A 12,513-nucleotide genomic window follows, 5' to 3' on the forward strand; every position below is an offset into this window, starting at 1 on the left:
AAAAGCAAAAAAAAAAAAAATCTCTCCTAAATTTAAAACTAAAAAATTAGGGCATTAGAAACACGCAAGGGGCACCTGGCTGGCTCAGTCATTAGAGCATGCAACTCTTGATCTCAGGGTCATGAGTTCAAGTCCCACATTGGGTGTAGAGTTTACTTTAAGGAAAAAAAAAAAACGTATGCAAGAAAAAATAAAACACTGCTAGCTTTACAATGAAAGATAGAGACCAAATGACCAACTGATCTGCAAATCTCCTACTGTCAAGTATGATAGTTAAATACTGACGTATTAATTCCACATTTCAGAAAGAATGTAAACATCTTGACTATGGGCACAAGAGGGAGCAATTTAGCCTTGAATGAGGCTTGTATCTGTAATTCATTCAGAGAAACTTATTCACAGAAAAACTACCTTTAATCAAAGAAAATTAACCCCATTCTACTTTCACATGTGACTTATCCTGGTAGCAATTAAAAATCTAATAGAATCTGAGGCGCCTGGGTGGCTCAGTTGGTTAACCGTCTGCCTTCAGCTCAGGTCATGATCCCAGGGTCCTGGGACTGGCTCAGGTCACGATCCCAGAGTCCTAGGATCCAGCCCCCATCAGACTCCCTGCTCAGTGGGGAGTCTGCTTCTCCCTCTGCCTCCCTCAGCTTGTGCTTATGTTCTTTCTTTCTCTCTCTCTTTCTCAAATAAATAAATATTTAAAAAAAAAAAAAAGAGGGCGCCTGGGTGTCTCAGTTGGTTAAGCAACTGCCTTCAGCTCAGGTCATGATCCTGGAGTCCCGGGATCGGGTCCCGCATCGGGCTCCCTGCTCGGCAGGGAGTCTGCTTCTCCCTCTGACCCTCTCCCCTCTCATGCTCTCTCTCTATCTCATTCTCTCTCTCAAATAAATAAATAAAATCTTTAAAAATAAATAAATAAATAAATAAAATTAAAAAAAAAGAAAAAAATCTTGGGAAGGACAGAACAGGTAGACAGCCTCTGAAGAAAGCTTCCAAGCTTCAAAAACAGCACATAAAGACAACAGTGTCAATGGCTTAAAATATGTGAACTCTTCACAATTTCCCTACCCCCCCAAAAAATAAAGGGTTGAACGTTCAAAAGGAAATTGGCTAACTTAAAAATGTATAGGCATAAATACTTAAGAACTTAATATTCTTTAATTTTTACCAAACACCACCCCCAGATAACAAAAATTCTATAGGAACTACAATTTTAATGAAGTTTGTAAACTTTATAGTTATCTACACTTTCAAAACAAAAAGGTTTTATACTAAAATCAAATTGCAAAAATCCTGTATTTTAAAATAGAAGTAAAAGTCCAGAGATTAAAATTTATCTTTAGAAAAGTATCTACTTGGAGCACCTGGGTGGCTTAGTTAAGCATCTGCCTTCAGCTCAGGTCATGATCCCAGAGTTCTGGAATCAGGCTCCACACAGGGCTCTCCGCTCAGCGTCAGGGAGGCTATTTCTCCCTCCCCATCTGCCTACAGGCCCCCTGCCTGTGTACTCTCTCTGACAAATAAATAAAATCAATCTTTAAAAAAAAAGTATCTACTCTTGAACTAGTAGATATATTAAAGCAGATTCCAAAAACATTAATGAATATGAATGGTAAGACTATAATAGGGCTACTTAAGCAAAATTCAAGAAGCACAAATCAGAAGACACAAAAATGTGTTAATTTAACTATACTGGAATTAAAGATTTGTTAAAGACATCCAGGATAAAGTTAATACAGATAAATAAAAAGAAGATATTTATATAGTCTAAAACCAACAAGACCTAGTATCTAGAATATAAAAGAAACTCCTAAAAAGCAATGAGAAAAAGATGGAAATCTCAATGGAAAAACAGACAAATGATACAAATTTTATTAAAAAGGGAAACCCAAAAAGCTAAAAAGCTTATGAATAGTCAAACTCAACTTATCAGAGAAATGCAAATTAAAAGATACCACTTTACACTTGCTGGCCTGGCAAAAATTATAAAGCTAGATACCTAGTGTCAGTAAGGAAGTGAGGACACAGGAGCCCTCATACATTACTGTTGGAAATGTACAGATTGGAGAGCAAATTTGATATTAGCATTTCCTATAATTTAGTGATTCTGCTCCTAGATACATAAACTCTCTAGGGCGCCTGGGTGGCTCAGATGGTTAAGCGTCTGCCTTCGGCTCAGGTCATGATCCCAGGGTCCTGGGATCGAGTCCCGCATCGGGCTCCCTGCTCCTTGGGAGCCTGCTTCTCCCTCTGCTTCTCTCTCTCGTTCTCTCTCTCTCTCCCCCCACCTCTGTCGCTCATGAATAAATAAATAAAATCTTTTTAAAAAATAAATAAATAAATAAACTCTCACTTCTGTAAAAGTTCAACCCAGCTTTGCCGGGGCAGCAAAGAGTTGGAGACAATCTATATATCTATTAGCTAGGGGAATGAACAATAAAATGTGCTGGATGCACCCCATGTAGGGCAGCAATCAGGTATAACAAATAAGATATACAGCCAGCAAGGATAAATCTTAAAAATAACATGAAGATATGGACTCTGAGAAACAAACTGAGGGTTTTAGAGGGGAGGGGAGTGGGGGGATGGGTTAGCCCGGTGATGGGGTGATGGGTATTAAGGAGGGCACGTATTGAATGGAGCACTGGGTGTTATACGCAAACAATGAATCATGGAACACCACATCAAAAACTACAAAAAAAAAAAGTCAAGAGAGATAGGAAATAGAATAAAATAATTAACACTATAACTTTTATGCAAATTTACACTATCTGCCTACAAACAACAAACATTTTACAAGAAAACATACATTACACATACACTTACAAAGAACACACATTAAACATATTGGAAGGGGGTGGCTCAGTTGGTTAAGCGCCTGCCTTTAGCTTGGGTCACGATCCCAGGGTCCTGGGATCAAGTCCCTCATTGGGGTCCCTGATCAGCTGAGAGCCTGCTTCTCCCTCTCCCCCTATTTGTGCTCTCCCTCTCTGTCAAATAAATAAATAAAATCTTTATAAATAAATAAATAAATAAATAAATAACTTGGAAGGATCACCTATGGGGAAGTGTAATATTGTGATCAATATATTTGGTCTTCATCCCTGTTTCTGGCACACAGCTATAAACCCTTTGTAATTTCTTAAATAAGAGCTATAGGGGCACCTTTTATAATATTTAGTTTTGTTCCTAGTTCCTGAAATAGTTCTGGAGCTATAAAAGTGAAATTATTCATGTAACAAGCCCCTTTTAACCACACCTGAGCTTGTTAATGAAGTTACTTTTAGAAAGCCTCCATATAAGCTAAGGATGGGGGCTGTTGCCCGAGGAACCAACCATATAAATGGTTGGAACTTTCAGCTCCACACCGCAGATCTCTCAGACCTCTGGGGCGGGAAGAGAGGCTAGAGATTAAACTCAATCACCAATGATCAGTTGTGTCTCTGTAATGAAGCCTCCCAAAACCGGGATATAGAGAGCTTCTAGGTTGAAGGTGTGGAGAGAATGGTATACTAGAGAGGGCATGGAAGCTCTGCACCCCTTCCCATTTACTTTGCTTTTTTTTTTTCTTTTAAGATTTTATTTATTTAGGGCGCCTGGGTGGCTCAGTTGGTTAAGCGACTGCCTTCAGCTCAGGTCATGATCCTGGAGTCCCGGGATCGAGTCCCGCATCGGGCTCCCTGCTCAGCAGGGAGTCTGCTTCTCCCTCTGACCCTCCCCCCTCGCATGTGCTCTCTCTCTCTATCTCATTCTCTCTCTCAAATAAATAAATAAATAAATCTTTAAAAAAAAAAAGATTTTATTTATTTATTTGACAGATAGAGACATAGCTATAGAGGGAACACAAGCAGGGGGAGTGGGAGAGGGAGAAGCAGGCTTCCCACCGAGCAGGGAGCCCAATGTGGGGCTCTATCGCAGGACCCTGGGACCATGACCTGAGCCGAAGGCAGATGCTTAACAACTGAGCCACCCAGGCGCCCCATTTACTTTGCTTTATGCATCTCTTCCATCTGGCTGTTCCTGAGTTATATCCTTTTATTTTTTTTTTTTTTAAGATTTTATTTATTTATTTGACAGAGAGAGACACAGCGAGAGCAGGAACACAAGCAGCGGGAGAGGGAGAAGCAGGCTTCCAGCCAAGCAGGGAGCCCAATGCGGGGCTCGATCCCAAGACCCTGGGATCATGACCTGAGCCGAAGGCAGACGCTTAACGACCAAGCCACCCAGGCGCCCCGAGTTATATCCTTTTATAATAAACCAGTAATGTCATAATGTTTTCCTGAGAAAGCTGCTCTAGCAAATTAATCAAATCCAAGAACAGGGAACCTCCAATCTATAGCCATTTGGTCAGATGCACAGGTAACCTGGACTTGTGATTGGTTATCGGAAGGGTGGAAGGGGGGGGCCGAAGGGCAGTCTTGCAAGACTGAACCCTTAACCTGTGGGCTCTGTCACTATCTCCATGCACATAGTGTCAGAATTGAATTAAATTGCAGGACACCCAGCTGGTCTTGAAGAATTACTGGATGTGTGGAAAATGCACACATCTACTGTCAGAAATGAAGCAGTGTTGTAGTTGTGTAGAGAAGACACAATGGAAGAGTGTGTTTTTCCTTAGAGGAAGGAAAGGAAAATGAGGATGGGAAATCTTTAAAAGGAAACAAACACAGGAAGAAGCTAAAGCTTATAGAGACCCAATACGATACTGGGTGTGAACTAAGGAATGATTAACTCAGTCCTCAGAAGAAGATAGCAGGAGGGGAAGAATGAAGGGGAGTAAGTCGGAGGGGGAGACGAACCATGAGAGCCAATGGACTCTGAGAAACAAACTGAGGGTTCTAGAGGGGAGGGGGTGGGGGGATGGGTTAGCCTGGTGATGGGTATCAAAGAGGGCACGTTCTGCGTGGAGCACTGGGTGTTATGCACAAACAATGAATCATGGGACACTACATCAAAAACTAATGATGTAATATATGGTGATTAACAATAAAAAATTTTTAAAAAAGAAGTATATGGGAGATATTAAGCTCACTATGTACTAGACAGTTGCTACTATCTCTGATATCTTGTCAAAACAAAGTGGTTAAAAGTCTATTATGAGACCACAATTTATACAGTATGATTCCTGGGTAATTATTCTGTAAGTTGTTGGTCATTTTAACCCCTAAAATTGAAAACTCACCCCAATAATCTAGTGATTTAAACTGAGTTGAGGAGCACACACACTTTTAATCTTTAAATTAGTATGTTATAAATATATTTTTTAAAGGAAGTTCATCGTAATATTAAAAGGAAAATCCATTTCTTCACACTAAAAGAACTTAAACCAGTTTTTACCCTGAAACATCCCTGGTGACCAACTTTGCAGAATAATTGAGTGAGTGAACGAATAAGCATTCAAATGAATCCTTAGCCCTAAGACTTGCATGGAACTGAATCCCACAAAACCTAATGAAAAAAGGGAAAAAACAAGGAATTGGGCATATTTCTGACAAAAGTAGGACCAACACTGCTGATAAAGGCTGTGAAGTACAAACTAAAGCCGAGGTGAGTACAACAGATGTGCCCTAACCTCCATCTTTCTAAACCTCTTAAAGACTTCTGACTTATTCCAACATTTTGTAATCTCATCACAAACTCTCTTAACTGCCTATTATGTTTTATAAACAAAAAAGTTATTAACAACTAGAAGTCAGGGACAATTTTTAATTCCCCTTCAAGTCACTAATGAATGGAGGCAACCAAAGACTGCTGCAACTGTGTAACTATTCCCAGTAACTACCCTGGGAACCCACCAGATTCACTAAGGTCAGCAGTACACCTGCCAGATGTCCTAAATCTTCTTCTGCACAGTATGCCCCTCCCCATTCCAGTAACTACCCAATACCTTCCCACCTTCCCACCTCTCCCATCCCTACTAGTGCCCCTGGCAAACTTCTGTTATTCCTCCAAACTGCAGTTAAAATGCCATGTCATTCAGGAAGACTGTCCCGTCCATCTTCTTCCCCCAGAGAGAGAACACTTCCTTCCTTTGCTCTAACTGAACCACATACTTGTTTCTACTGCTCAATTTATCACATATAATTTGTTTACATGTCTGTCTCCCCTCCTCTTTTTTTTAAATGAAGCATGTCCTTTCCAGGGAGAATTTCTTCTTTTTTTTTTTAATTTTATTTATTTATCTGTCAAAGAGAGAGCAAGCGAGCACGCGTGGGGGGAGGGGCAGAGGAAGAGGCAGTGTCTGTGCTGAGGAAGGAGCCCGCTGTGAGACTCGATCCCGGGACCCTAGGATTATGACCTGAGCTGAAGGCAGATTCCTAACCGACTGAGCCACCCAGCTGTCCCATCTCCCCTACTTGACCGTGAACAAATTTCTTAGATTGACAGACCAGGCCTTCTTTTTTTGCCAAGTTCCATAGTAGGCTCTCAAATATTCACTGAATACATGCATACCTGAAGCAAGAAAAGACAGTCATTAGATGTCGAATGAACCTCTAAAGCCTATCGGCAGGAGTGCCCGGCTGGCTCAATCTGTAGAGCATGGGACTCTTGATCTCAGGGTTGTCAGTTTAAGCCCCATACTGAGCATAGAGATTACTAAATAAATGCCTATCCTCAAAAACCCACTGGTTGCTATAGTCATCTCTCACTTTTTTTCTTTTTCTTGGGGATTACACATAAGATAGACAAGTTACTAAAGATTTTTATTTTTAAAGGTAAGCAACTGACAGAACTAATGACAGAAATGGAATTAATAGTTTAATACAAGATGCCAAATACATGGGAGAATCACTCACTAGGAGAATCATTAATGGCACTGAGTTTCCAGGGCACCTGGGTGGCTCAGTCCTTAAGTGTCTGCCTTCAGCTCAGGTCATGATCCCAGGGTCTGCGGAGGGCCTGCTTCTCCCTCTCCCACCCTCCTGCTTGTGTTCCCTCTCTGGCTGTCTCTCTGTCAAATAAATAAAATCTTTTAAAAAAAAAAGAAAAATGGAACTCCGTTTCCAAAAATCTCCTTCTCTACAGCACTCAGCTAACAGGAGGGTGTTAAGTCTAGTACTTCCTAAAAGGAAGGAATATAAGCTAGACAACCTTTGAAGATCCTTTTTCAACTCTACAATCCCCTCCAATTATTAAGACACAAGGGACTAGCTTCAATCCAGTGATAATAAGTACCATCTGATAATATATGAATTTATTAGCCTGGTTAGCCAAGCCTCCTTGTGACAAGCTAGGTACAAAATAAATTCCAAATTTAATCATGCCTGTGGTAGGTAGAATGAGAATAACAGCCTCTGGAAGATGTTCACTTCCTAATCCACAGAACTTGTAATTATGTTACCTTACATGGCAAAAAGGACTTTGCAGATGTGTGCAATTAAATAAAGGATTTGGGGATGAGATTATCCTGGATCATCCAAGGGCCCCTAGACGAGAGAGGCAAAAAGGTGAGAGTCAGAGAAAGAGATGGGATGACAGAAGCATAGATCAGAAAGAGTGAAAAAGATCTGAAGATGCTATTATGCACCGCCAGCTTGAAAATGGAAGGAACCATGAGTCCAGGAATGCAGGCCGCCTCTAGAAGCTGGAGAATGCAAGAAAAAGGATTTTCCCTAGACCCTCCAAAAGAACTCAGTCCTGATGACACCTCGACTCTAGCCCAGTAAGAACTACTTTGGACTTCTGACTTCCAGAATTGTCCAATGATAAATCTGTGTTGTTATGCCACCAAATTTTTGGTAATTTGCTACAGCAGCAACAGGAAACTAATATCATGCCTAAAGAATATCTCTTTAGGCAGCAACACATGGTAATCAAACTTACCATCTAAGAAAAAATGATCTCGAACAGCTTCTGCAGCTAAAACAGACTTCCCACAACCTGCCATTCCATATATGACGACCCATCCTGGTTCACCATTTAGTGTGGATAGGTTCTGCCGAATTGCATTCACCAGCTTCTTCCTGGTAACAAAAACAACCGGCCTCTGTGGCACTCCACCTTCGCACAGGACTGTCTTTACTGAAATCCAAAACAAAACAAGTATGAATGAATTGAACTTTGAAATGGTTACTCAAGTCATACCATAAAAACCAAAAGAAAGTAAGGCTGAGGCTTTACCCTCAGATCTTCCAAAGGAAGAAAATGTGGCTGGCATACTAACCTCAACATTCTTATTTCTCAGAACATAACAAAATATACTTTTCAAGATGACTACTGACAATGCAAAGCTCCACCTATATCTGCCCTTATACACCCTATTCTTCCCTGACTCTCCAATCTCTTTTTGTCATATTGAAGACTAGAAAGGAGGGTGTAAAGAATATGGAATTCCTTTCAAGAATATGGATTTCTAAAGACTCTTACTCTTTCCTATGCATGAACTCAATAAACACAGAATTGGAAAAGAGCTTAAAGGCCTAAAAACTGTCTTTTTAATCTCTAAAAATGCCCAGTAGACAGCTCACTGGGCAAGAAGAAAATGTACAAGTTAACACAGGTGCAAATAAAAACTTAAATTGGAAAACAGAACTATAATTTTTCTCACTGCATTTTCAGTGAACTAATCATAATCAATCTCTTCAACAGACTCCATTTACAATAAGACAAAACTGCAGCAATGTAGCCATTGTGATAGCAATGTGATAGAAGATATCATGGATACAAACCATATGAAGTTATTCCACCAACTGAATCTTTGCCACCATTGGAAGAAGAGATGACAGGAATGCCACTATGGAGAAGGGCAGCAAGATCTTTATACCCTTCATGTATTAAAGCATTGTAGAATGATATGTAGGAATAATTATCTTTTTTAAGTATCATTTTAATTAACAGAGCTGCTCGCTGCTGTTGAGTGGGCTAAAAAATAAATAAATAAGTAGTTTAGTATACTGCAAAGAATATGTTTGCAACATCAATTAGTGGAGACCAGTGCAAGTTCTGAAATAAATATAAGAAAATTTTTTAAACTCAAATAATTACATCAAACATTCTCAAATGAAAATTTGAAAGAAAAAAAATTTTACAGCACAGACTTCCTCAGAGGGCTTTACCTCATTTTTTACTTTTTCCTCCTCCAGTACTGTTAAAACTCCATCATTAATCATACGATCCATGATGTAGGACGTTTTGATGTCCTTTTCCAGGGCTTCTCTATGTTGAAGCAAACAGTTTCGAGCTTTTGGGTCCATCCTCCCTCAAATTTTTTGTTCTCTAAGCTGTCAACCATGAGCTATGGGCAAAATATCACAATATTTGTCAGGGCAATAAAGATATAAAAAGATGTGTAACCTCACTGGTAATCAAGAAATAAGATTTTTTTGCAAAGATTTTTAAAAACGGACAAAACCGTTTGTGAGAAAGTGTGAGAAAATGAGTATTCATATGGACTACTTGAGAAGAGTACAAAAATGGTTACAACTTTTCTGGAAGGCAATATGATAAGATATAAAAGCATTTAAAGTGAGTATTCTCTCCAACCCAGAAATCCCACTTCTAGAAATTTACCTCAAGGAGACATTCACATATGTATGCAAAAATATCCACAAAAAGAGTCAGGGATGCCTGGGTGGCTCAGTCGGTAGGGCATGTGACTTGATCTCAGGGTCATGAGTTCAAACCCCACACTGGGCATGGAGCCTACTTTGACAAAAAAAAAAAAAAGAGTTAACAGAGAATGTTTAGGTGAGGGAAAAAAAGATCAAAACAAAACAAAACAAAAAAGATGAAAACAACCTAAATGCCCACCTTTCTGAGTATGGATTAAAAAAATTAGAGTATGTATATAAAATAGATTATACAGCCATTTAAAATAAGACACTTCTCCATGTACTGACATGGAAAGATGTTCACTACACACTAAAAAAATTAGAAATATGATCCCACATACAGGACAAAATATGTGTTGGTATCATATAAATACATAGGGAGATGTTAGGAAGTCTATTCAACCTAATATACTTGGGGTTACTTCTAAGTAGCAAGATTTGGGGGTTCCCCCTTTTCTTTTTTGTACTTTTCTATATAGTCTTAATTTTTTCAATATACATATTTTTATAATTTAAAAAACTTTAAGATTTTTATAAACAGCGATCTTACTGAAATCCTAATGTTTAGAAACTTGTTGTCTTTATCTAACATAAGATTAAACACAGCATTGTTCTCACTCAAGGTGTTAGCTCTAGGTCTTCATCTGTAAATACATTTCTCACATGCTTACCCCACTGTTTCGGCTGAGCTGCTAAGTATGACAAAGCAGCAGAAAATACCCACTGGTGTCATTCTTCATATTAAGAGAACACAAAGAGGGACGCCTGGGGGCTCTAAGTCAGTTGAGCATCTGACTTGATTTTGGCTCAGGTCATGATCTCAGGGTTGTTGGATGGAGCCCTACATCAGGCTCCGTGCTGAGCATGGAGCCTGTTTAAGATTCTCTCTCTCCCTCGGGGCACCTGGGTGACCCAGTCGGTTAAGCATCCACCTCAGGTCCTGATCGCAGGGTTGTGATATCCAGTCCTGGGTCAGGCTCCACACTCACGGAGTTTGCTTAAGTTTCTCTCTCCTTCTGTTCCTCCCCCCACACGGTATCTCTCTTTCTCTGTCTCAAATAAAAAAAAATAAATCTTAAAAAAAAAGTTTTCCCTCTCCCTCTGCCCCTCTTTCCCACCTCCCTGATGCTCTCTAAAAAATAAATTAAAAAAATAAAAATAATATTCTTTACAGCATAATACTCTAAGTTTCTACCAGCTTTATTTCAAATACAATGCAAATTTTTCCATGGGTATAAAACCCAGATCCAAATATTTGCAGGTTTTTAAAACATTAACAGAACTCCACCCAATGTAGTACAGTATCTAAACATGTTCAATAATTTATCCATTCAATAAACATTTGAGCCCCTCCTATGTGCCAGGCCCTGAAGTCTACAAAGAAGATTAATCATAACCCTGAAGGAATTCACAATCTAGCGGGAGAGAAAAATTTTAAAGAGGTAATTAGAATGTGATGCCGTCAGTGCAAAAATACAGATAAGCACAAATAATTTAGAGTGCACAAAAGAGGACGGATAACCATTAAGTTTCAACAATGACTATATACTTGTGGCACTTGCAAACACAGGGAAATAGAGCACTTGCCTATACTTGCCAAGGTTCACCAAATGCCCAGTACTAGCATGAAACTGAAGAATAAAAGAAAAAGTTATGATCAGAATCAAGGCTATGGTATCCTTTAAACGTTACCAACGTTTTATGATCTCAACTGAAACAAAACATTCCTTAATTTTTAGTTAATTTTTTAGGATATGTCGAATTGCTAAACAGACACCTCTGACAACCTGAAACTAATTTCCAACTTCCCCCGGCCCTATTAAAACGAAATATGTAAATTTTAAGTATTTTTAAACTCTGCACAAATCGTAGTATTAACAAATTCTCAGCGTCCCACCTTCTGTAATCACATCAAAATGTAAATCAAACTCTTCAAAGATGTGAAATAGTAAAGAGCAATTTCATCCAGGAAAACCGTAATAGTTGGCTGCTTCCTCTTTCGGTAATTTCTCTTCCTGGTACAGGAGCAGGATGGTTATCAACTATTCCTTGTCCCAGAATTCTGAGTCCCTGAAATTGGCTACTGAACCTCCAGAGAACCCAGCTCGGGCAGAAAAGCGGGGCGCAAACTTACCCAAACCTGTGCAAAAGGTCTTACTGGGAAAGGCAGCCCTGCAGGGACAGACTGGGAAGTCCGGGTGGGGGTGGGGCTGGGGCTGGGGTGGGGATGGGGCTGGGGTGGGGGTGGGGAGGTAAGCAATGGGGGCTTCCTAAAGGGAATGCAGGGATCCGCGCGCGGCCCCAGGACAAGTCCGGGCCTCACAGGTGCACCTCCAGAGCCTCCGCAGTCCGGGGCGCCTCAAGACCCCCGGAGACCTCTGACCCGCGGAGAGATAGACGTCACCCCCGCGGGCAGACCACAGTCCCGGACCGCCGAGGTGAGGCCGGGTCTGAGGCCCGCCCTCTCGTGTACCTCACCCCAGACACAAAGGGAGGAGGGCCCACTCGAGCTGTCGCTCTTTCCCCCCAGCGGCAGCTGCACCCCGGCCAGAGTCGGCACCACTCCGGACGCAGCCGCGACTTCAAGTCCTCGCGGGTCGCTGATGGCCCAGACTCCTCACCTTCGGCTCCCTCGCCCCTTCAGCCCAGGAATAAAAGAACCAGCGTCCACTTGAAACCTCCTCCTTTCCGCCTCAGAGCCGCGGAGCAGTCAAAGCCCGCTGGGTCCGCCCAGCCCGGACAGCGCGCGCCCGCGCACGCAAACACACACACCCGGAGCCCCCGAGGAGCGGCCGCTGCCCGACGCGCCCCAGCAGCGGCTAGCGCCCGCGCGCGCCTAAAGAAGCGCCCTCCGCCCCACCCCACGGAGGGGGCGGGGCTAAGCCACGGGGGCGCGCCTCTTTCCGAGGACCAAGGACCCAGGCGGCGGCGCGCTCCACGTGGCGCGCGCTACCCT

At 41.4% G+C, this 12,513-nt stretch overlaps 1 protein-coding gene across 3 annotated transcripts in view; it reads right to left on the bottom strand.

Moving 5' to 3' along the window:
• The window catches only part of APAF1 (apoptotic peptidase activating factor 1), a 90,407-nt gene extending 78,093 nt beyond the window's left edge, over positions 1 to 12,314 (bottom strand). The window contains exons 1-6 of one of the 3 annotated variants that reach the window (XM_027591974.2): positions 12,179 to 12,288; positions 11,455 to 11,572; positions 9,517 to 9,648; positions 9,063 to 9,241; positions 8,676 to 8,868; positions 7,831 to 8,028 (exon numbers count right to left, since the gene is read on the bottom strand). In XM_027591974.2, coding sequence (XP_027447775.2) covers positions 7,831 to 8,028; positions 8,676 to 8,868; positions 9,063 to 9,200 — 529 coding nt within the window. In that variant the 5' untranslated portion in view covers positions 9,201 to 9,241; positions 9,517 to 9,648; positions 11,455 to 11,572; positions 12,179 to 12,288. Of the gene's footprint in view, positions 1 to 7,830; positions 8,029 to 8,675; positions 8,869 to 9,062; positions 9,242 to 9,516; positions 9,652 to 11,454; positions 11,573 to 12,178 lie in introns of all 3 variants that reach the window. The other 2 variants (XM_027591973.2, XM_027591972.2) reach the window with 2 other exon arrangements.
• Positions 12,315 to 12,513: the final 199 nt, after the last annotated feature.

The sequence above is a fragment of the Zalophus californianus genome, chromosome 9 (genome assembly GCF_009762305.2).
Source record: "Zalophus californianus isolate mZalCal1 chromosome 9, mZalCal1.pri.v2, whole genome shotgun sequence".
NCBI classification, from domain to species: domain Eukaryota; kingdom Metazoa; phylum Chordata; class Mammalia; order Carnivora; family Otariidae; genus Zalophus; species Zalophus californianus.